At 44.7% G+C, this 25776-nt stretch overlaps 1 protein-coding gene across 1 annotated transcript; it reads left to right on the top strand.

Annotated features, from left to right (window-relative positions):
* The first annotated feature begins 2776 nt into the window (after positions 1–2776).
* On the top strand, positions 2777–3187 carry LOC147989986 (uncharacterized). The gene has a single exon (XM_087536786.1). The coding sequence runs from the start codon at positions 2777–2779 to the stop codon at positions 3185–3187; it is 411 nt and encodes a 136-aa protein (XP_087392912.1).
* Positions 3188–25776: the final 22589 nt, after the last annotated feature.

The following is a 25776-nucleotide window of genomic DNA, read 5'->3' as shown; positions in this document are numbered from 1 at the left end:
CCATTGCATCCAGTTGGTTAAATGCTTGCATGATGACATTGTTGATATGTTCTTGCATGATATTTATTGTTGATGCTAGTGGTCATGCTATGTTTCTGAGAAGTATGTACTTGTGATGTTCATGCTAGTCAGTATGCCATGCTCAATTGGATATGATTCGTTGTTGATATGGTTAATATATAGTTATGTTGCACCTCCATGCTTATGTTAATATCATGTTCATGCATTGTAATTTGCATCGTGTTATTTTATCATGGCTCAGCATATTTGCATTCAAGTTTAACCGGATTAAATTGAACTTGAAAAACTATTGGCTGAGTCATGGTGCCACCATATTGAGCGGACCAGTGCAACCACGCTTGCCTTTATGGGAAGGTCCTAACTGGGTCTATTGTCGAGCTTCTCGCCGATGTCTCCAATGAGGGAAGGTTATGGGCGTGCGGTACCCTGGCCCGTTAAGCAGACATAACCTTGTGTGCCTGTTGTTGTTATATCCGGATTGTCCCCATTTGGGACCGTTTTGCCACGATGGTGGCCGTTTTGCCACGATGGTGGCTGTTGGTGCCTTTGGTAGGCACGGGGCCACCCATGACCTGGCCTAGAGGGGAGTTGGTCGGAGTGGCCGAGAGAGTGTCATGGCAATAGATCGATTTTGTCAGAATGTTGTTGGTCCACCCGAATGGGAGCGAGAGGCCACGGGTTCCGTGGTGTGGGTATAGTGTACTAATCTCTGCAGAGTGTATATTAAATCTATCGATAGCCATGCCCGCGGATAAGGGCCCAGTTCGTGTTGGTCACACTATGGGTCAACAGTAATAATAATAACTTGCTTAATAACAACCCTGGTTCGATGATGAGATAAGTTGGTGTTGTGATCCATGAATGATCACCGTTTGGTTATGAGGTAACTCGTTGAGCCCATAGTGGTTCCGTTCGTGAACCGTGAATGATCACTGTGGTATCGAGGATACCAAGTTGATAAGTATTCGTGATGTTGTGCGAGAATCGTGGGTAAAGATCAAGCTCCTTGTGGTCATTTAATGATTACTACGGTATTGTTTATACCAAGCTTGATTTGATCCTGAGATGATCGTGTAATGTCCGAGGTGGGTAAGTGATGCATGTGATGGTTACGAGGTAACCTAAACAGAATAAGTGGTGCATATAGTGTCATCATGTTGCATGCTAGTATCATCAGATTTATATGTTCATGACATGCTCCTATTGTTCTAGTAGTATTATGTTCATGTTGTTCATGCCATGTTATCCTGATGACCTCATGATAATTCCTGCTTAACTTGTAATTGCCATGCTGTTGTTTGTCTTGAATGCTTCTGGTTATTGTGAGCTTGCAAGTACATTCAATGTACTGACCTGGCGTGTCATGCCAGTTTGCAGGTCGTGCCTAGATTTCTTGCTTGTTTGGTGTTGTTCCTGTGTTCACGAGCTAGGATAAACGTTCCAGCCAGAGTCCCTATAGATTGGAGTCCATCATCGTCGTTCGTTGTTCCGCTGCCAGTAGTTGTTCCATTGCCTCGAGTTGTTATGCTGCTTGTATAGAGCAAGCGTGGTTGGCGTAGTGTCGCCATGCTGATGTTATTCATTGTAATATCAGAACCCTTATATTCCTATTTGTGTTATAATAGAGAGCTGGTTTGTTCTATACTAAGAAGTGTCGTATTCCAGAAGACTTCACCTCGATCTCTGGGCTGGAATACGGGGCGTTCCGGTTTTCTCTGAGCTGGGGTGCCATAGCTGGCACCCAACATGTTCTTGGTTCGGCAGCCGCCGCCGGCTCAAGTCTTAACAAATCTGTTGGCTGCTCTGGCGACTCTGATGGAGGTTGAGGTAACCCCAGACAACCAAGAGCAGCACAAGGCAGAGATAGCTAAGTTGCGTGATGAGATAGCGCAAGCTAAGGCGGAATTAGCAGCAGAAAACACCAGGATGGCTGCAGCGCGGGCCGTTTAAAGTGCCCAAGCACAGCGGATTCAAGCAAATTCATACCGGCTCACGGTGGATCAGAGCGCGTCGAATGAAGTGTTGAGGACAAAATACCGGAGTCGTCTGCCCTTAGTTTATGAGTCAAGGGACCTCTTCAACACCCCTGGAGCCGGGGCCAGTAAAACCCACCGGTGGTAAATCAGATGACTGAAGCGCCAGGCGGTGGGGTGCCGGGTCAGCCACGCATGATAAGTTCTCTGTATATGAACAACACCCCGCCTCAACATGTGGTAACGGTCACCGTCGGGTCACTATTCCACCCCTTTGGACAACATGATTGTTGCGGTGACGCGATTGGCGGCTTTACCAGTTGAGGGTGAGACTCCGGCGGCGGTTGAAACCCGAAGGGCTAGGTAGCTCCTTCAAACAGCTTTAGTGCAGCAACAGGCTTACTCTTATAGCCGTGACCGTCCATTCAACCCCTCATCCAAGCCGGAGCTACAGTAAGCACATTGACTCACCGGCAGTCTCGAGTACGGAGCAGCACCGTAACTGACCTCATGGGCATAACCCGGCGCGCGATGGTGCCAATGCACATGATTTAGTGGACCTTGGCAGAGCACGTCGGGAGGCCGAGCTGGCGGCTGATTAGCATGCGCCGGTTTACCCGACAACTTCAATTGAGGCTGGTGTAACTTCCAAAGCTTTCAGTGTGCCATGTCTAACGGCGGCTCTACGAAACGAACGTCTGCCCAAGGACTTCAAAGGCCCTCGTAAGGTGCCTAATTACACAGCCGATCTACTCCCTGAGGTGTGGGTGGAGAGTTATGAGATGGCTATGGAGATGATGGATGTTAGTGAGGCCGTGTACGCTAAGTACTTCACCATGATGCTGGAGGGGACGGCTCGTACCTGGTTGAAGGGGTTGCCGGCTAACTCCATCGGGTCATGGGCGGAGCTGAAGGCCCGGTTTATCCAAAATTTCAAAGACACGTGTAAGCAGCCTATGTCGATCATGGGTTTGGTTTCTGGTGTTCAGGCCGAGGGCGAGTCAACAACCAGCTGGGTGCGTCGGGTCTGGACCATCATACATTCTTTAGATAGTATCAACATCGGTTCACTGGTTCTGATGTTGGAGAAAAATTGTCGGTTCATTCCACTCAAGCAGAAGCTTGGGAGGCTCAAGCGTCATTACAATGACATGGGGAAGCTAACGGTGGCTCTTGTAAAGTATGCTGACTAATGGTACCAAGGACCCCGACTCTGAGGATGAAAGATCGGGAAAGGGGACGAAGAGTAATGGCATGAAGGGACAACAGTATAACCCTACCAATCAGGGCGGCAACGGTAAGCGCAAAGCTGATGATTTTGTGGCTAACACCGGTGCACGCAATTATAACCAGCGTCGTAAGGGACCACCGGCTCAAGGGACAAGGTTTGACCTTGACGCGGTATTAAATCAGCCATGTCCAAAACACGAAACGGATCAGAAGCCGGCTACTCATTCATGGAAAGATTGCAGCATAATGAGAAGCTTTAGGGAGTCAATCCAACACAACCGTGGCCCAAACGGTGGGTCAGGATCTGGCTCCGACTCTATTAGAAAGTAGAATGACCAACTTTTACACGAATTTTCAAGTGGATGAGATCGGTCGAGTGGTCTCAGTTGGAGCGGCACCACCAGAAGCAAGGGGGAGAGGGCCCCCCTTCTTCTTCTTCTTCCTTGACCTCCTCCCTAGATGGGAGAATGGTTTCCCCTCTGGTCCTTAGCCTCCATGGCGTGGGAGGGGTGAGAGCCCCTCCGAGATTGGATCTGTCTCTCTGTCTCTCTCTGTTTCTGCGTTCTCCTCTGGCTCTGTTTCACCGTTTCGTGTATATATGGAGATCCGTAACTCCCATTGGCCTGAAACCTTCGCTGTGATTTTTTTTCCGAAAATTAGCTTTCTTGCGGCAAAAGAAGAGCGTCAACCGCCTTACGGGTGGCTCACGAGGGTAGGGGCGCGCCCCCCTGCCTCGTGACCACCTCGGGCACCGTCTCGCGTGGCTTTTTCTTCTAGAATTTTCCAAATATTCCAAAAATTATCTCCGTCTGTTTTTATCCCGTTTGGACTCCGTTTGATATGGATATTCTGCGAAACCAAAAACATGCAACAGACAGGAACTGGCAGTGGGCACTGGATCAATATGTTAGTCCCAAAAATATTATAAAAATTTGCCAAAAGTATATGAAAGTTGTAGAATATTGGCATGGAACAATCAAAAATTATAGATACTACGGAGACGTATCAGCATCCCCAAGCTTAATTCCTGCTCGTCCTCGAGTAGGTAAATGATAAAAAAGATAATTTTTTATGTGGAATTCTACCTAGCATAATCTTGATCACATATCTAATCATGTCATGAATATTAAGACATGAGTGATTCAAAGCAATAGTCTATCATTTGACATAAAAACAATAATACTTCAAGCCCACTAATAAAGCAATCATGTCTTTTCAAAATAACAAGGCCAAAGAAAGTTATCCCTACAAAATCATATAGTCTGGCTATGCTCCATCTTCACCACACAAAATACTCACATCATGCACAACCCCGATGACAAGCCAAGCAATTTTTTCATACTTTTGACGTTCTCAAACCTTTTCAACTTTCACGCAATACATGAGCGTGAGCCATGGACATAGCACTATAGGTGGAATAGAATATGATGGTGGAGAAGACAAAAAGGAGAAGATAGTCTCACATCAACTAGGCGTATCAACGGGCTATGGAGATTCCCATCAATAGATATCAATGTGAGTGAGTAGGGATTTCCATGCAACGGATGCACTAGAGCTATAAGTATATGAAAGCTCTAACTGAAACTAAGTGGGTGTGCATCCAACTTGCTTGCTCATGAAGACCTAGGGCATTTGAGGAAGCCTGTCGTTGGAATATGCAAGCCAAGTTCTATAATGAAAATTCCCACTAGTATATGAAAGTGATAACTCAAGAGACTCTCTATATGAAGAACATGGTGCTACTCTGAAGCACAAGTGTGGTAAAAAGGATAGTAACATTGCCCCTTCTCTCTTTTTCTCTCATTTTTTTGTAGGCTTGTTTGGCCTCTCTCTCCTTTTTGGGGGGAGGGGGGCTTCTTTGGCCACTTTTATTTTGATAACCTCACATGGGACAATGTTTTAATAATGACGATCATCACACTTTTATTTACTTACAACTCAATATTACAACTCGATATCTAGAACAAAGATATGACACTATATGAATGCCTCCGGCGGTGTACCGGGATGTGCAATGATCTAGCGTAGCAATGACATCAGAATACGGACAAGCCATGAAAACATCATGCTAGCTATCTTACGATCATGCAAAGCAATATGACAATGAATGCTCAAGTCATGTATATGATGATGATGAAAGTTGCATGGCAATATATCTCGGAATGGCTATGGAAATGCCATGATAGGTAGGTATGGTGGCTGTTTTGAGGAAGGTATATGGTGGGTTTACGGTACCGGCGAAAGTTGTGCGGTACTAGAGAGGCTAGCAATGGTGGAAGGGTGAGAGTGCGTATAATCCATGGACTCAACATTAGTCATAAAGAACTCACATACTTATTGCAAAAATCTATTAGTCATCGAAACAAAGTACTACGTGCATGCTCCTAGGGGGATAGATTGGTAGGAAAAGACCATCGCTCGTCCCCGACCGCCACTCATAAGGAAGACAATCAATAAATACCTCATGCTCCAACTTCGTTACATAACGGTTCACCATACGTGCATGCTACGGGAATCACAAACCTCAACACAAGTATTTCTACAATTCACAACCACCCACTAGCATGACTCTAATATCACCATCTTTATATCGCAAAACTATTGCAAGGAATCAAACACATCATATTCAGTGATCTACAAGTTTTATGTAGGATTTTATGACTAACCATGTGAATGACCAATTCCTGTCATCTCTCCAAATAGATATAAGTGAAGCAAGAGATTTTAATTCTTTCTACAAAAGATATGCCCGTGCTCTAACAAATCTAAGTGAAGCAAAAGAGCATTCTACAAATGGCGGTTGTCTATGTAAAGAGAAACGGGCAATCCAAACTTCAAATGATATAAGTGAAGCACATGAAGCATTCTATAAAGCCATACTCAAAATATATAAGTGAAGTGCATAGAGCATTCTATAAATCAACCAAGGGCTATCTCATACTAGCATGGTGCATAAAAGAAAAAAATGAAAACTAAATGCAAAAGATGCTCCAAGATTGCACATATCGCATGAATGAAACGAATCCGAAAACATACCGATACTTGTTGAAGAAAGAGGGGATGCCTTCCGGGGCATCCCCAAGCTTAGACGCTTGAGTCTCCTTGAATATTTACTTGGGGTGCCTCGGGCATCCCCAAGCTTGAGCTCTTGCCTCTCTTCCTTCTTCTCACATCGAGACCTTCTCGATCATCGAACACTTCATCCACACAAAACTTCAACAGAAAACTCGGTAAGATCCGTTAGTATAATAAAGCAAATCACTACTCTAAGTACTGTTGCAGACCAATTCATATTTTGTTTTTGCATTGTGTCTACTGTAATATAACTTTTTCATGGCTTAATCCACTGATATGAATCGATAGTTTCATCAAAACAAGCAAACTATGCATCAAAAACAGAATCTGTCTAAAACAGAACAGTCTGTAATAATCTGAACATTCACCATACTTATGATACTTGAAAAATTCTACAAAAATTAGGAAAAATAAAAAAAAATTATAGGAAGACACTGCAAAAAGAATCAGAACCATTTGACGTTCCAGCTAAAAATGTAAAATCGCGCACTACAGCCAAAGTTTCTGTCCTGCACCGTACAAACCATCAAGCAAATGTAAACATCCTAAAGGCAAACCTTGGCACATTATTTTTATTTTTTAGACTTTATAAAAGCACACAACAGAAATAAATGACTCTCTAAAACTTCCGGGTTGTCTCCCTGGCAGCGCTTTCTTTAAAGCCATTAAGCTAGGCATATAGTGCTCAAGTAATGAATCCACCCGGATCCCAAGGTATATCAAAGCCAATTTTAATTAACAATGATTTGTAATTTAGTAGTGAGCACAAAGTAACATATATCATGCAACAACAAAGTCTAACTCTCTTCCTATGCATCGGCATGTCATAAAAGAACAATTCATGCACACAAAGTAAAGGCCAATGCATATTATAAACAGTTTCTTGCAATTTTATCATATTGGAAACATAGAGAGGTGGAGATATAGTTCCTCTCTCATAATAATTGCAAGTAGGAGCAGCAAGAACATGCATATTATATTCATCAAAATCATCATGTGCAACAGTAAAAGGCAACCCATCAATATAATCCTTAATAAGTGCAAACTTCTCCGATATAGTGTAGTCGGGAGAATTCAAAAAGATAATAGGACTATCATGCGTGGGTGCAATAGAAACAATTTCATGTTTAACATAAGGAACTATAGCAAGTTCATCTCCATAAGCATAATTCATATTGGCATCTTGGCCACAAGCATCATCAAAAAAGGATATTTCAAAAGAATCCAAGGGATCATAACAGTCATCATAGCAATCATCCTTCGGCAAGCACAAAGGGGAATTAAACAATGTATGAGTTGAAGAGTTACTCTCATTAGAAGGTGCGCACGGGTGATCAATCTGCTCTTCCTCCTTTTGTTCTTCGCTCTCTTCCTCATCTTTTTCATCCAATGAGCTCACAGTTTCATCAATTTCTTCTTTCATAGATTCCTGCAAAATATCAGTCTCTTCTTGGACAGCGGAGACTTTCTCAATAAGCGCATTAATATAGGAATTATATTCATAATTATCATAGAAATATTTTAAGATAGCTAAATTTTCAGGCCTATAAACATCATCATCATAAGCTTCATTCTTTTCAAACAAAGATTCAATTTCATAAGCACCCTTAAAAGCAACAAATTCGTCTATTTGTTCCACATCATAGTAATCATATATACCTCTAGCATAAGAAGCCAAGGTTTGATTATCATTGAATTCACATGAAAAGGGAAGGTGTGGAGCCTTCATCCTAGAGCAACAAGTAATATCATAACTCAAGCATACTTGTTGAGCATACCACTTCAATATATGAATTTGGTCCCATAATAGTTTCTCTTTTTGTGTCAAGCGGTAGTTACTCCCATTACATAATTGAATGGGGTTTTCTCAGGATTATTAAAGTAGTACATAATATTTTTCACATAACCAGCATCGAGGGTTTTAGGAGGTTCCCCCTCTCCATGAGTAGCAAGTACACCTAATTTTTTTGGTATTTCATGTTCCATATCCATAAATAAAGATAAAGAAAAACTAAGAACAACAAATAAAGATTACTTAGTGATAAAGCAAGCAAGCACACACGAGAATATTCACCCCACGCTATTGCTCCCCGGCAACGGCGCCAGAAAAAAGGTCTTGATAACCCACAAGTATAGGGGATCAATTGTAGCCTCTTTCGATAAGTAAGAGTGTCAAACCCAACGAGGAGCTAAAGGCAAAACAAATATTCCCTCAAGTTCTATCGACCACCGATACAACTCTACGCACGCTTGATGTTCGCTTTACCTAGAACAAGTATGAAACTAGAAGTACTTTGTAGGTGTTGTTGGATAGGTATGCAAGATAATAAAGAGCAAGCAAATAAAAGGTAGGGGCTGTTTAGATAAAGACACGACTAAGTTAGGTTTAGTAGAGAGTTTGCTGTTACGAGAAAGTTATTTGTCCCTAGGCAATTGATAACTAGACTGGTAATCATTATTACAATTTTATTTGAGGGAGAGGCATAAGCTAACATACTTTCTCTACTTGGATCATATGCACTTATGATTGGAAATCTAGCAAGCATCCGAAACTACTAAAGATCATTAAGGTAAAACCCAACCATAGCATTAAAGCAACAAGTCCTCTTTATCCCGTACGCAAACAACATACTTACTCGGGTCTGTGCTTCTGTTCACTCATGCCACCCACCATAAGCAAATCATAAACATATTGCAACACCCTACAGCGGGGATCCCACACGCTTGCGCGACACGGAGAGCACCATAGGACAGCACCAATAATAAAACATGCAACTCAAACCAATCTTGATCATCAAATAGCCATTAGGACAAAACGGATCTACTCAAACATCATAGGATAGCCATACATCATAGGGAAATAATATATAGCGTTGAGCACCATGTTTAAGTAGAGATTACAACGGGTAAGAGAGAGGTTACACCGCTGCACATAGGGGAGGGAGAGTTGGTGGTGAAGGCGGTGAAGTTGTTGGTGAAGATGACGGTAATGATGATGGCCCCCGGTGGCACTCCGACGCCACCGGAAGCAAGGGGGAGAGGGCCCCCCTTCTTCTTCTTCTTCCTTGACCTCCTCCCTAGATGGGAGAAGGGTTTCCCCTCTGGTCCTTAGCCTCCATGGCGTGGGAGGGGTGAGAGCCCCTCCGAGATTGGATTTGTCTCTCTGTCTCTCTCTGTTTCTGCGTTCTCCTCTGGCTCTGTTTCACCGTTTCGTGTATATATGGAGATCCGTAACTCCCATTTGCCTGAAACCTTCGCCGTGATTTTTTTCCAAAAATTAGCTTTCTTGCGGCAAAAGAAGAGCGTCAACCGCCTTACGGGTGGCTCACGAGGGTAGGGGGTGCGCCCCCCTGCCTCGTGACCACCTCAGGCACCGTCTCGCGTGGATTTTTCTTCCGGAATTTTCCAAATATTCCAAAAAGTATCTCCGGACATTTTATCCCGTTTGGACTCCGTTTGATATGGATATTCTGTGAAACCAAAAACATGCAACAGACAGGAACTGGCACTGGGCACTGGATCAATATGTTAGTCCCAAAAATGGTATAAAAAGTTGCCAGAAGTATATGAAAGTTGTAGAATATTGGCATGGAACAATCAAAAATTATAGATATGACAGAGACGTATCAGAAGGTTATGCGGCTTATGCTGAATCAGTTTGGGCAACAGAGGAGCTGAAACTTTACAAGGATAATGTTGACCCGACAGATATGACGTCCTTGAAAAAGCCAACCATAGAGCATGATCCTTCGTTAAAGTTTAAATCGGTAGATGATACTAAATTGGTTGACTTCGTCCCTTGTGACTCATCTAAGCAGTTCAGCATCAGCGCTAATTTGGATCCAAAATAGGAAAGCGCGCTCATCAAGTTCATCCGTGAGAACCGGGACATCTTTGCGTGGAAGCCTTCGGACATGCCGGGTGTACCGAGGGAACTCACTGAGCACACTCTTAATATTGATCCAAAGTTTAAGCCAGTCAAACAATTTCTTTGCCGATTTAACGAGGATAGGCGGAAGGCCATTGATGAGGAGGTGGCCCGGCTCTTAGTGGCCGGGTTTATCGTTGAAGTTTTTCATCCTGAGTGGTAGGCTAACCTGGTGCTGGTGCTTAAGAAGAACGGCACTTGGCGAATGTGTGTGGATTACACGGACTTAACCAAGGCTTGTCTGGCTGATCCATTTGCTCTCCCTCGTATTGATCAAATCATTGATGCTACGGCAGGTTGTGAGCGTTTGAGTTTTTTGGATGCTTATTCGGGTAATCATTAGATCAAGATGGCAGTTAAGGACAAGGAGAAAACAGTTTTCATTACTCCGTTTGCAGCCTTCTGCTATGTGTCTATGCCTTTTGGGCTCAAGAGTGCCCAGGCGACTTATCAGCGGTGTGTACAGAATTGCCTTCATAATCAGATCGGGCGTAATGTTCATGCTTATGTGGATGACATTGTGGTAAAATCCAGAAAGAAGGATACCCTAATTGATGATTTGAAGGAGACGTTTGATAATCTCTGGGTCTACAAGATGATGCTTAATCCGACCAAATGTGTCTTTGGTGTACCAGCAAGCAAGCTCTTGGGATTTCTAGTTTCTAACAGAGGCATTGAAGCTAACCCGGAGAAGATCAAATCCATCACTTCGTTGGCTAAGCCAGCGTGTGTCAATGATGTTTAGCATCTGGCGGGTCGGATTGCAGCTCTGAGCCGGTTCATAAGCCGGTTAGGTGAGAAGGCTATTCCTCTTTATCGGATGATGAAGAAGACAGATCACTTTGTTTGGAGTGATGCTGCTAATCAAGCATTTGAGGATCGGAACAAAATAGTTGGCTAAGCCGCCCGTGCTTGCTGCCCCTGTTGATAAAGAGCCTCTGTTGTTATATGTGGCTACTAACAGCCGAGCCGTCGGTGTAGCTATTGTGGTGGAAAGGAAAGAGGCAGGCAAGGAGTACCCGGTTCAACGGCCGGTTTACTACATCAGTGAGGTACTTATTGAATCCAAGCAGAGATATCCACACTGGTGGAAGCTTGTGTATGGGATTTTCATGGCAAGACGGAAGCTCAAACAATATTTTCAGGGTCATCCCATTACTGTGGTTAGCTCGCTCCTTTAGGAGACACCATTCAAAACAGGGAAGCCATAGGCCGGGTTGCTAAATGGGCCATTGAGCTTGGACCTCACGGTTTAAAATATGTGCCTCGTACAGTCATCAAGTCCCAAGCACTTGTGGATTTCATCAATGACTGGACAGAGTTGCACGCACCTGAGGAGAAGTCGGATAACACATATTGGACTATTCACTTTGATGGATCCAGACAGTTGGAGGGCTCGGGGGCTGGAGTTGTCTTGACTTCCCCATGAGGTGATAAATTTTCTTATGTTCTCCGGCTAATGTTCCCTTGTACTAAAAATGCAGCTGAGTATGAGGCCTTGCTCCATGGTCTTCGGATGGCTAAAGAGATGAATCTGAGCCGGGTGAGGTGTTTTGGCAATTCAGATCTGGTAGCTCAGCAAGTTTCTGTTGGAAATATGCCCTAGAGGCAATAATAAATTAGTTATTATTATATTATATTTCATTTTTCATGATAATCGTTTATTATCCATGCTAGAATTGTATTGATAGGAAACTCAGATACATGTGTGGATACAAAGACAACACCATGTCCCTAGTAAGCCTCTAGTTGACTAGCTCGTTGATCAATAGATGGTTACGGTTTCCTGACCATGGACATTGGATGTCGTTGATAACGGGATCACATCATTAGGAGAATGATGTGATGGACAAGACCCAATCCTAAGCCTAGCACAAGATCGTGTAGTTCGTTTGCTAAAGCTTTTCTAATATCAAGTATCATTTCCTTAGACCATGAGATTGTGCAACTCCCGGATACCGTAGGAGTGCTTTGGGTGTGCCAAACGTCACAACGTAACTGGGTGGCTATAAAGGTGCACTATGGGTATCTCCGAAAGTGTCTGTTGGGTTGGCACGAATCAAGACTGGGAGTTGTCACTCCGTGTAAACGGAGAGGTATCTCTGGGCCCACTCAGTAGGACATCATCATAATGTGCACAATGTGACCAAGGAGTTGATCACAGGATGATGTGTTACGGAACGAGTAAAGAGACTTGCCGGTAACGAGATTGGACAAGGTATCGGGATACGGACGATCGAATCTCGGGCAAGTACTATACCGCTAGACAAAGGGAATTGTATATGGGATTGATTGAATCCTTGACATCGTGGTTCATCCGATGAGATCATCGTGGAGCATGTGGGAGCCAACATGGGTATCCAGATCCCGCTGTTGGTTATTGACCGGAGAGTTGTCTCGGCCATGTCTGCATGACTCCCGAACCCGTAGGGTCTACACACTTAAGGTTCGATGACGCTAGGGTTATAGGAAAAGTATGTACGCGGTTACCGAATGTTGTTCGGAGTCCCGGATGAGATCCTGGACGTCATGAGGAGTTCCGGAATGGTCCGGAGGTAAAGATTGATATATAGGAAGTATGGTTTTGGCCACCGGAAGTGTTCCGGGCATCACCGGTAGTGTACCGGGACCACCGGAGGGGTCCGCGGGTCCACCGGGAGGGGCCATGGGCCCCGGAGGCATACATGGGCCAATAGTGGGAAGGGACCAGCCCCTAGGTGGGCTGGGGCGCCTCCCACCAAGGCCCAAAGCGCCTCCAAGAGGGGAGGGGGGCAAACCCTAGGGCAGATGGGCCCTAAGGCCCACCCCAGGTGCGCCTCCCCCTCTCCCCCTTGTGGCCGCCACCCTAGATGGGATCTAGGGCTGCCGCACCCCTTGGGGTGGGAACCCTAGGTGGGGGCGCAGCCCTCCCTCTTCCCCTATATATAGTGGAGGCAAAGGGGCAGCCCAACACACGATTCGATCTCCCTGTTTGCGCAGCCCTACCCCTCTCCCTCCTCGTCTCTCGTAGTGCTTGGCGAAGCCCTGCTGGAGTCCCGCGCTCCTCCACCACCACCACGCCATCGTGCTGCTGCTGGACGGAGTCTTCCCCAACCTCTCCTTCTCCCCTTGCTGGATCAAGGCGTAGGAGACGTCACCGGGCTGCACGTGTGTTGAACGCGGAGGCGCCGTTGTTCGGCGCTTAGATCGGAATCAACCGTGATCTGAATCGCTGTGAGTATGACTCCTTCATCTGCATTCTTGCAACGCTTCCGCTTAGCGATCTACAAGGGTATGTAGATGCACTCCCCTTCCCCTTGTTGCTAGATTACTCCATAGATTGATCTTGGTGATGCGTAGAAAATTTTAAATTTCTGCTACGATCCCCAACAGTGGCATCATGAGCTAGGTCTATGCGTAGTTTCTATGCACGAGTAGAACACAAAGCAGTTGTGGGTGTCGATATTGTCAATTTACTTGCCGTTACTAGTCTTATCTTGATTCCGCAGTATCGTGGGATGAAGCGGCCCGAACCGACCTTACACGTACGCTCACGTGAGACTGGTTCCACCGACTGACATGCACTAGTTGCATAAGGTGGCTAGCGGGTGTCAGTCTCTCCCACTTTAGTCAGATCAGATTTGATGAAAAGGGTCCTTATGAAGGGTAAATAGAAATTGGCATATCACGTTGTGGTTTTCGCGTAGGTAAGAAACGTTCTTGCTAGAAACCTATAGCAGCCACGTAAAAACTTGCAACAACAATTAGAGGATGTCTAACTTGTTTTTGCAGCATATGCCTTGTGATGTGATATGGCCAAAAGTACGTGATGAATGATATATGTGATGTATGAGATTGATCATGTTCTTGTAATAGGAATCACGACTTGCATGTCGATGAGTATGACAACCGGCAGGAGCCATAGGAGTTGTCTTAATTTATTTATGACCTGCGTGTCAACATAAATGTCATGTAATTACTTTACTTTATTCCTAAAGCATTGGCCATAGTAGTAGAAGTAATAGATGACGAGACAACTTCAAGAAGACACGATGATGGAGATCATGGTGTCATGCCGGTGACAACGATGATCATGGAGCCCCGAAGATGGAGATCAAAAGGAGCAAAATGATATTGGCCATATCATGTCACTATTTGATTGCATGTGATGTTTATCATGTTTTACATCTTATTTGCTTAGAACGACGGTAGCTTAAATAAGATGATCCCTCACTAAAATTTCAAGAAAAGTGTTCCCCCTAACTGTGCACCATTGCGAAGGTTCGTTGTTTCGAAGCACCATGTGATGATCGGGTGTGATAGATTCTAACGTTCGAATACAATGGGTGTTGACGAGCCTAGCATGTACAAACATGGCCTCAGGACACATGCAAAACACTTAGGTTGACTTGAAGAGCCAAGCATGTACGGACATGGCCTCGGAACACGGAAGACCGAAAGGTCGAACATGAGTCGTATAGAAGATACGATCAACATGAGATGTTCACCGTTGATGACTAGTCCATCTCACGTGATGATCGGACACGGCCTAGTCTATTCGGATCATGTTTCACTTAGATGACTAGAGGGATGTCTATCTGAGTGGGAGTTCATTAAATAATTTGATTAGATGAACTCAATTATCATGAACATAGTCTAAATTGTCTTTGCAAATATGTTGTAGATAAATAGCTCACGTTGTAGCTCCCTGTTTCAATACGTTCCTAGAGAAAGATTAAGTTGAAAGATATTGTAAGCAATGATGCGGACTAGGTCCGTAGTCCGAGGAGTGTCCTCACTACTACACAGAAGGCTTACATCTTTGATGCACCACTCGATGTGCAAACCCCTACAACGTCGTCTATGGATGTTGTGAACACCTGACACACACATCCTGATGACTACTTGATAGTTTAGTGCACCATACTTTACGGCTTAGAATTGGGATTCTAATGACGTTTTGAACGCCATAGAACATATGAGATGTTCCAAGAGCTGAAAATGGGATTTCAAGCTCATGCCCGTGTTGAGAGGTGTGAGACCTCTGACAAGTTCTTTTGCCAACAAGATGGAGGAGAATAGCTCAGCTAGTGAGCATGTGCTCAGAATGTCTGGGTGCTACAATCACTTAAATCAAGTGGGAGTTAAACTTCCAGATAAGATAGTGATTGATAGAGTTCTCTAGCCACTATCACTAAGCTACTAGATCTTCATGATGAACTATGACATGCAAGGGATGGAGTTGATCCCGGAGCTGTTCGCGGTGCTTAAGACCACAAAAGGTAGAAATCAAGAAGGAGCATAAAGTGTTGATGGTTTAACAAGACCACTGGTTTCAAGAAGGGCAAGGGCTAGAAGGGAAACTTCATGGATGGCAAACCAGTTGCCGCTCTAGTGAAGGAACCCAAGGTTGAACCCAAACCCGAGACTAAGTGCTTCTATTGTAAGGGGAACGGTCACTGGTAGCGGAATTACCCCAAATGCATGGTAGATAAGAAGGCTGGCAACTTCAACAAAATTTATACGTGTTATTAATGTGTACCTCACTAGTACTCCTGGTAGCACCTGGGTATTGGATACCGGTTCAGTTACTATTATTGGTGACTTGAAGCAAAAGCTACGGACTAAACGGAGACTGGCTAAGGGCGAGGTGACGATGTGTGTTGGAAGTGTTTCCAAAGTTGATGAGATCACCATCGCATGCTCCATCTGCCTTCGGGATTAGTGTTGAACCTAGATAAATGTTATCAGGTGTCTACGTTGAGCATGAATATGATTAGATCATGTTCATTGCAATACGGTTATTCATTTAAGTTAGAGAATAATGGTTATTCTGTTTACATGAATAATACCTTTCATGGTCATGCACCCTATGTGAATGGTTCATTGAATCTCGGTCGTAGTAATACACATGTTCACGCCAAAAGATGTAGAGTTAATAACGATAGTACCACTTTCTTGTGGCACTGCCGCTTAGGTCATATTGGCGTAAGCTGCATGAAGAAACTCCATGTCGATGGATGTTTGGAGTCACTTGATTTTGAATCTCTTGACACATGTGAGCCATGCCTCATGGGCAGGATGACTAAGACCCCGTTTTCAGGTACAATGAAACGGGCAAGTGACTTATTGGAAACCATACATGCTGATGCGTGTGATCCAATGAGAATTGAAGCATGCGGTGGATATCGCTGTTTTCTCATCTTCACTGATGATTTGAGTAGATATAGGTATATTTACTTATTGAAGCACAAGTCTGAAATGTTTGAAAGGTTCAAGCGATTTCAGAGTGAAGTTAAGAACCATCATAACAAGAAGATCAAATTCCTACGATCTGATCGATGAGAATTTCTGAGTTATGAGTTTAGCAATCACTTAAGACATTGTGGAATTGTTTCACAGTTGAAGCCACCTGGAACACCACTGGGTTATGGTGTGTCCGGACGTCGTAATTGAACCTTATGAGATATGGTGCATTCTATGATGTCTCTTACCGATCTACCATTTCATTTTGAGGTTATGCGTTAGAGACAGCTGCATTCACTTTAGATAGGACACCATCTAAGTCCGTTGAGACGACGTCGTGTGAACATTGCTTTGGCAAGAAACCAAAGTTGTCGCTTCTTAATGTTTGGGGCTGCGATGCTTAAGGCTTCAGCCGGAGAAGCTCGAACCCAAAGCGGACAAACACATCTTCATAGGATACCCAAAGGTGACAGTTGGGTACACCTTCTATCTTAGATCCGAGGGCAAATTGTTTGTCGCTAAGAACGGGTCCTTTCTCGAGAAGGAGTTTCTCTCGAAAGAATTGAGTGGGAGGAAGATAGAACTTGATGAGGTCGTCGAACCTTTACTTCAACCAGAGAGTGATGCAACACAGAAAGATGTTTTCTTTGGCGCCTACGTCTGTTGAAGAGGAAGTTAATGATAGTGATCATGAAGCTTCAGATCAAGTTGCTATCGAACCTCATAGGTTGACAAGGATATGTACTACTCCTGAGTGGTACGGTAATCCTGTCTTAGATATCATGTTGTTAGACAACAATGAACCTACGAGCTATGGAGAAGCGATGGTGGGCCCGTATTCCGATAAATGGTTAGAAGCCGTGAAATCCGAGATAGGATCCATGTATCAGAACAAAGTATGGACTTTGGTGGACTTGCCCGATAATCGGCAAGAAATTGAGATAAATGGTTCTTTAAGAAGAAGACGGACGTGGACGGTAATGTTACCGTCTATGAAGCTCGACTTGTGGGAAAGAGTCTTTTCACAAGATCAAGGAGTTGACTACGATGAGAATTTCTCACCCGTAGCGATGCTTAAGTCCGTCGGAATCATGTTAGCATTAGTTGTATTTTTCGATTATGAAATCTGACAGATGGATGTCAAAATGAGTTTTCTTACCAGTTTTCGTAAGAAAGAGTTGTATGTGATACAATCAAAGTTTTGTCGATCCTAAGGATGCTAAGAGGTATGCTGGCTCCAGCAATCCTTCTATGGGCTAGAGCAAGCGTCTCGGAGTCGGAATATATGCTTTGATGGAGTGATCAAAGCTTTTAGGTTTATACAATGTTTGCTAGAAACTTGTATTTACAAGAAAGTGAGTGGGAGCACTACAACATTTCTGATAAGTATATGTGGATGACATATTGTTGATCCGAAATAATATAGAATTTTTGGAAAGCATAAACGGTTGTTTGAAGAGTGTTTTTCAAAGGAAGACCTGGATAAAGCTGCTTACATATTGGGCATCAAGATCTATAGAGATAGATCAAAACGCCTGATGATACTTTTAAAGAACGCACACCTTGACATGTTTTTGAATAGTTGTAAGGTGTCAAGTTGAGTAAGACTCGAAGATTGACCACGGCAGAAGAAAGAGGAAGGACGAAGGTCGTCCCCTATGCTTTTGTCATAGGATCTATACGGTATGCCATGCTGAGTACCACACCTGATGTGTGCCTTGCCACATGTCTGGCAAGAGGGTACAAAGGTGATCTAGGAGTGGATCACCAGATAGCAGTCAAAATTATCCTTAGAGGAATAAGGAAATGTTTCTCGGATATGGAGGTGATAAAGAGTTCGACGTAAAGAGTTACGTCGATGCAAGCTTCAACACCTATCCGGATAGCTCTGAGTAGAGATACCGGATACGTATAATGGAGCAATAATTTGGCATAGCTCCAAGTCAAACGTGGTAGCAGCATCTACGATATAAAGTTTTGCGAAATACATAGGGATCTGAATATGGCAAGACCCGTTGACTACAACCTCTCTCACAAGCATAACATGATCAAACCCAGAACTCATTGAGTGTTAATCACATAGTGATGTGAACTAGATTATTCAGTCTAGTAAACTCTTTGGATGTTGGTCACATGGCGATGTGACCTGTGAGTGTTAATCACATGGCGAAGTGAACTAGATTATTGACTCTAGTGCAAGTGGGAGACTGTTGGAAATATGCCCTAGAGGCAATAATAAATTAGTTATTATTATATTATATTTCATTGTTCATGATAATCGTTTATTATCCATGCTAGAATTGTGTTGATAGGAAACTCAGATACATGTGTGGATACATAGACAACACCATGTCCCTAGTAAGCCTCTAGTTGACTAGCTCGTTGATCAATAGATGGTTACGGTTTCCTGACCATGGACATTGGATGTCATTGATAACGGGATCACATCATTAGGAGAATGATGTGATGGACAAGACCCAATCCTAAGCCTAGCACAAGATCGTGTAGTTCGTTTGCTAAAGCTTTTCTAATGTCAAGTATCATTTCCTTAGACCATGAGATTGTGCAACTCCCAGATATCGTAGGAGTGCTTTGGGTGTGCCAAACGTCACAATGTAACTGTGTGGCTATAAAGGTGCACTGCGGGTATCTCTGAAAGTGTCTGTTGGGTTGGCACGAATCGAGACTGGGATTTGTCACTCCGTCTAAACGGAGAGGTATCTCTGGGCCCACTCGGTAGGACATCATCATAATGTGCACAATGTGACCAAGGAGTTGATCACAGGATGATGTGTTACGGAACGAGTAAAGAGACTTGCCGGTAATGAGATTGAACAAGGTATCGGGATACCGACGATCGAATCTCGGGCAAGTATCATATCGATAGACAAAGGGAATTGTATACGGGATTGATTGAATCCTTGACATCGTGGTTCATCCGATGAGATCATCGTGGAGCATGTGGGAGCCAACATGGGTATCCAGATCCCGTTGTTGGTTATTGACCGGAGAGTTGTCTCGGCCATGTCTGCATGACTCCCGAACTCGTAGGGTCTACACACTTAAGGTTCGATGACGCTAGGGTTATAGGAAAAGTATGTATGTGGTTACCGAATGTTGTTCGGAGTCCCGGATGAGATCCTGGACGTCACGGGGAGTTCCAGAATGGTCCGGAGGTAAAGATTGATATATAGGAAGTATGGTTTTGGCCACCGGGAGTGTTCCGGGCATCATCGGTAGTGTACCGGGACCACCGGAGGGGTCCGGGGGTCCACCGGGAGGGGCCACGGGCCCCGGAGGCATGCATGGGCCAATAGTGGGAAGGGACCAGCCCCTAGGTGGGCTGGGGCGCCTCCCTCCAAGGCCCAAGGCGCCTCCAAGAGGGGAGGGGGCAAACCCTAAGGTAGATGGGCCCTAAGGCCCACCCCAGGTGCGCCTCCCCCTCTCCCCCTTGTGGCCGCCACCCTAGATGGGATCTAGGGCTGCCGCACCCCTTGGGGTAGGGGCACAGCCCTCCCTCTCCCCCTATATATAGTGGAGGCAAAGGGGCAGCCCAACACACGATTCGATCTCCCTGTTGGCGCAGCCCTACCCCTCTCCCTCCTCATCTCTCGTAGTGCTTGGCGAAGCCCTGCTGGAGTCTCGCGCTCCTCCACCACCACCACGCCGTCGTGCTGCTGCTGGATGGAGTCTTCCCCAACCTCTCCTTCTCCCCTTGCTGGATCAAGGCGTAGGAGACGTCACCGGGCTGCACGTGTGTTGAACGCGGAGGCACCGTTGTTCGACGCTTAGATCGGAATCAACCGCGATCTGAATCGCTGCGAGTATGACTCCTTCATCCGCGTTCTTGCAACACTTCCACTTAGCGATCTACAAGGGTATGTAGATGCACTCCCCTTCCCCTCGTTGCTATATTACTCCATAGATTGATCTTGGTGATGCATAGAAAATTTTAAATTTCTGCTACGATCCCCAACAGTTTCCGGTACTTGGTAGTTGGGATTCTAAGGATCCGCTCATGGCAGCTTATCACCGAGAGGTTGATGCTATTGCGGGTCATTTCAAGGGTTATCAAGTTGAGCATATTGATCGTAGGAAAAATGAGGCGGCTGATACTTTAAGCCAGCTAGGTCTCAGCGTAAGCCGGTGCCACCTAACACGTTTCTGGATATTTTGCTTAACCCGTCTGTTAAATTGCATACATAGGAGGATCTTGTTGTCCCTGACCCGGAGGCGCAATTGGTGGCGGCTCGTCATACTATTCCTGATTGGATGGTTCCATATTTGGCTTACATGACCTGGGGTGAGTTGCCGGAAGATGAGGTCTTGGCCAGACAGATAACCCGGCGGTCTAAGTCCATGTCAATTGTCAATGGAGAGTTGCACCATCGCAGTGTCACTGGGGCGTTTCAATGTTGTGTCTCTCCTGAAGAAGGTTGTGAGATTTTATGAGAGATCCACGAAGGAGATTGTGGTCATCATGCCGGCTCTAAATATCTTGTATCCAAGGCTTTTCATCATGGGTTCTATTAGTTGTGGCTCATGCTGATGCTGAGGATTTGGCAAGCAAATGTGACGGCTGTCAGAAATTTTCACGACGAGTTCATGTGTCGGCTCAAGAATTGAGGATGATCCCAATTACTTGGCCATTTGCAACTTGGGGGCTTGATATGGTTGGGCCTTTTAAGAGGTCCAAGGATAAGAAGACCCACCTCTTGGTGGCAGTTGATAAGTTTACTAAGTGGGTTGAAGCAGAGCCGGTTAGTAAATGTGATGCAGCAACGGCGGTTCAATTCGTGAAGAAGGTGATCTTCTGTTTTGGCTTTCCACACAACATTATAACAGATAATGCTACTAATCTCTCTAAAGGCGCTATGGAAGAGTTTTGTCAACGGGAGCATATCCAGCTTGACGTTTCCTCTGTGGCTCACCCTCAATCCAATGGTCAAGCAGAACGGGCAAATCAGGAGATTCTGTGAGGTATCAAGACCCGGCTTATGGTTCCTTTGCAGAGAACGCCGGGTTGTTGGGTGGAGGAGTTACCCTCGGTGTTATGGAGTATCAATACAACCCCCAATAGATCAACGGGTTACACACCTTTCTTCATGGTTTATGGAGCAGAGGCGGTTCTCCCTAGTGACATCTGTCACGATTCACCCCGGGTGGCGGCTTATGTTGAGGCTGACAATGAAAAGGCGTGTCAAGATGCACTTGACCTATTGGATGAGGAGTGTGATCTCACGGTGGCTCGTTCGGCGATTTATCAGCAAAACCTACGTCGTTATCACAGCCGCCGGGTCAAAACCAGAACCTTTCAAGAAGGTGACTTAGTGCTCCGGCTCATCCAAGATCAGACAGATATGCACAAGTTATCACCGCCTTGGGAAGGACCTTTCGTGGTTAGCAAGAATTTACATAATGGGTCATACTACCTTATCGACGTTCGAGACAACAAGGACTCATGCACATCGGAGGAGGAGACCCGTCGGCCGTGGAATATTGCTCATCTTCGGCCCTACTATACTTGAGCCACCGGCTCTCATGATGTACATAGTTTCCTGATGTATATATTATAAGCAGTATAATAAAGCTGGCATCCCTGACAATTCAGGGCCTCTGTCGTTTCACTTCCTCGAAGCTGAGTCTTTATCATCATATTCATTTAAGAGGCTCGACGCCCAAATTTCAGGGACCAAAGAGAGTTGGATGCACAACAGAGCTCAAACATAGGTCCCTGACGAGCACGATTTGTAAGCATGTCACTTGGGGGCTTCCTATTCAATCATAGGCGTATTCGACCAAAGAGAACATAGCGTTACTACCCTCTTGACCAGGTTTGTTCAAACATAGGTGTATTCAACCAAAGAGAATATAATTTGTCCGGGTCATCCTACCTGTAACCAGCTGCTTCAACTCCATCAGGTAATCCTGATTGACCCGCCGAACTCTTAACGATCAGTCTTTACGGTGTATTCGACCAAGATCTGAGCTCGTTAAGGTTCAAACGGCGGCTTGTCATGTGAGAGCACGGTTTACAGATAGTCAGGATAGATCCAGGCTTCATAAGCTGCCTTCCTTGAAACTTGGATAAATCAGCCCGTGATGTATGTTGTTACTCTGACCCCGCGTACTCCTGGTAAGTCTATAAAGCAAGATACGAATTTATCTGGGTTCAAATGTCGATTGGGTACTGTGAGTCAGGCTCATAGAACACACGAACAATCCAGTGGCTCCGGTTAGTTTCATTGAAGAAGACACTTCGGTTTGGCAGCCTACAAAAGTCTCGAATTTCTTTTGATTTCTTATTTGTATTTTTCATATGGCTTTTTTGTTTCCTTATGGTTTTTCTTACAAGTTGGGCCCAGCTGCGCTGTTTACGGCTCATATTTGAAGCATATTTTGGGTTTCTACAACCCGTCAGGAGGGCAGACTCTAAGTCGCCAGAGTATCATACTCTTACGTTTACAGTTACAGCTCTAACACTTTTCACTGTGCGAAGCTGATAAGCCGACAGTCTAAGTATATACCACAGGTATGACATCTTATTTAAACAATTGCCAAATCGGCCCTGATTATGGACTATTCGACCTCACTGGCTTTAATTGGGTATCATGACCCACCCGGCGGTAAACCGCCAGGGCACTTGTGACTTGTTTGTGCACAGGAAATAATCAGGTTTGATTCACGTAAATCAATACTGTTATAAGAGTAAAAGGATCATCTTTCAAATTGGCGGATCAGCAGTGTTGCGCAAAAACAGAAACGTGCACGATGGCACGACAGATTCAAGTTTTCACTACCCTATTACATGGCTCCATGAGCCGAATAAGATTGAGTTTTTTCAAGGATCAAATATATAAACCGCTAGGCGGTTCAATCTTCTTGGCCTTGCTAATTGGAGGCCTCTGGTTCACCCCTGTCTGGTTCTCCATCCTTCTCCGCAGTTTGGAAAGTTCGGTGTTGACCAGTCAATGCCACGTAAGGCATAGAATTCAGCTTCGTCATCAATAAGATTTGACGGGTCAATTTTAGGAGCGAAAGTGTGCTTACGAATCAGAGGAATCAAATCCATCACTTTATACGCAGGAGTATGCATCTTCTGGTTCTCTGCGTCGTAAGCTGACTAATACTTGGAAATATTGGTCTCTTCAGCAATCACTGTCGCGTGAGGACGAATTTCTCTGACACAAGCAGCAAAGTCCTGCTGGTCAAAAGGAGTACCATCTTCCTTCAGACTCGGATACCCATTAGCCACCTTAGCCGGGTCTAGCTCTGGTACCCATGCTTTGGCACGGCTCAAAGCTGTTACGGCACCGGCTCTCGCACAAGACCGCTTTATCTCTTGAATTCTAGTGGGCAAGATTGACAATTTCTTCAACACATCACTTAACAGATTGGGTCCTTGGTTTGTTGGATAAATGGTAGCTAATGTACACTGAGCTCCAATATATAATTGCTCGACGAGAGTATAGACCACCTTGAGCTTCACAAGCATGTCCTGGTTAAGGTTGCTGCTCCTGGGACCTGAGTAAATCACAGATTAGTTAAATGGCAGTTTATATTACTACGACAAGTACTCACTTTGGATGAATAACAAGGCGACTCACCAAAGATAGCAGAAACCATCTGAGATACACGGTGATTTAAGCCGGTGAGCTCAGTGGTTGCCTCTTCAAGAGCAGCCTCTGCTTTTTTAGCTCGTTGTATTAAGGAAGTCTTTTGTTTAGCCCAAGTCTTTTTCTCCGCCTTAAAATTGGTCTTCAGCTTTTCCGACTCAGCCACACTAAACTAGAACTTTGACTCAGCTTTTTGGGTCTCGGTTTCCTGAGTTGCCAGCCAGGTTTTTGCATCATTTAATTGAGATTCTAGTTCAGGAGTAGCAACCTGCATGAAGCACAGACTTGTCAAACACATTCATGGCGGATTACAACAATATAAGTCCCAAGTCCTTTGCAAGCAACAACACTTGGCACTTGGGGGCTAATGTCTGTCAAAGCAATTTTTCAAGGAAATGGCTCTTATGAATAAAGTCCCAATCACTTTGCAGGCAACACTACTTGGCACTTGGGGCCTAATGCATATTGCTTGTATCTTATTAATGATGAGCCGGATGTGCTGTAAGCAGTCTCAACCGACTCATGGGGGCTATGCAGTTAAGCTCTACTTTCTTACACAATGATAAATAGGACCGGCTCATTCATGCTGATTAAACCGGCCCTTGGGGACTACGGATGCAAAGTTAAAACTGCTTCAACATCCGGTTTAATTTTAAACCGGACTTGGAGGGAGTATATGATAGAAGCTTATGGATTCTTCTAAGTCTACAGCCTATTCAATCTTATCATAGCTAGTAGACTTGGGGGCTGGCAGGATGTACATAACTTATTTAAAAGCCGGAAGTCATACCTCATATTTCGGGTGCATCTGTTTTACCATATCATTCTATCGTGCGACTGGAATGAACTTGGTTCAGATAACCAGAGAATACTTCATTGACGGTCAGTTGAGAGTAATCAGCAATGTCAAATTTCATTTTTCGCCTCTCAATGAACTCGTCTTTAGCGGAGTGCTTGGCCAAGACGGTTGGACATCCCGGTTCTCTGAAGTTGGTGCCAGTAATGATAACATCTTCACCATGTTCTTCTGGTGGCTTAAGTGGATTGGATGATTCAGTGAGCACAAGATTGGCATCCGGATGATCATGGTAGACGTCGGGAATCTCAGGCGAAGTGTTAGTGGCAGGTTCTTCTGGCTATTTGTCAGAAGCGTCAGGTATAGGGACTTGCTGCTCTGGCTCAGCAACTTCATGTGCCTCGGTTGGCTTGGTCACCTTCGCCTTCTTGGTAGGCTTTGCTTGACCACTGCACGGGTTATGACAAGTCGGTATAAATATAAGAGTATAAAGAGTTATAGAGTAAAATTAATTGCCATTACCCAGGGGCAGTTTTAAAAGCCGGCAACTCGGTTGGCGATGAGTCGCCAGAGGAAGAACGGGAAAGTTCCTGGTCAAAATTCATCAACAGAGTTAAGTGATAGGCAAATAAGACCCGCCAGCGGGTTAAAGGAGCAAGTTGAAAAAGAACCTTGCTTCGCCGTTTTCGAGGGGCGGGAGTGTTCGGCAAACCGGAGGACAATTCTTCACCTCCACTGGTCCAGGTCTGACGTCGATTCTCGTGTTGCTGTCTTTTCAAAAGAAAGTGAGGATCTAAATAAGCCAAGGGGTGTGAAAACCTTAATTTCCGAGTTACTTGCCGAAGTTTCTGTCTTGGGAAAGGGTCTGAGCCAGAGGAAATAATAGTTACCTCTTCTTCAACTGCTTGGCTG

This window comes from Triticum urartu, chromosome 1A (assembly GCF_056163025.1).
Source record: "Triticum urartu cultivar PI428250 chromosome 1A, HENAU_Tu73, whole genome shotgun sequence".
In the NCBI taxonomy this organism is placed as follows: Eukaryota; Viridiplantae; Streptophyta; class Magnoliopsida; order Poales; family Poaceae; genus Triticum; species Triticum urartu.
Note: the sequence above shows the minus strand (reverse complement) of the source record. Positions and strands in the feature narration are given on the sequence as shown.

Excerpts from the sequence above, each read along its gene's own strand:
- LOC147989986 (XM_087536786.1), top strand. The coding sequence starts at position 2,777 with ATGGCTATGGAGATGATGGATGTTAGTGAGGCCGTGTACGCTAAGTAC.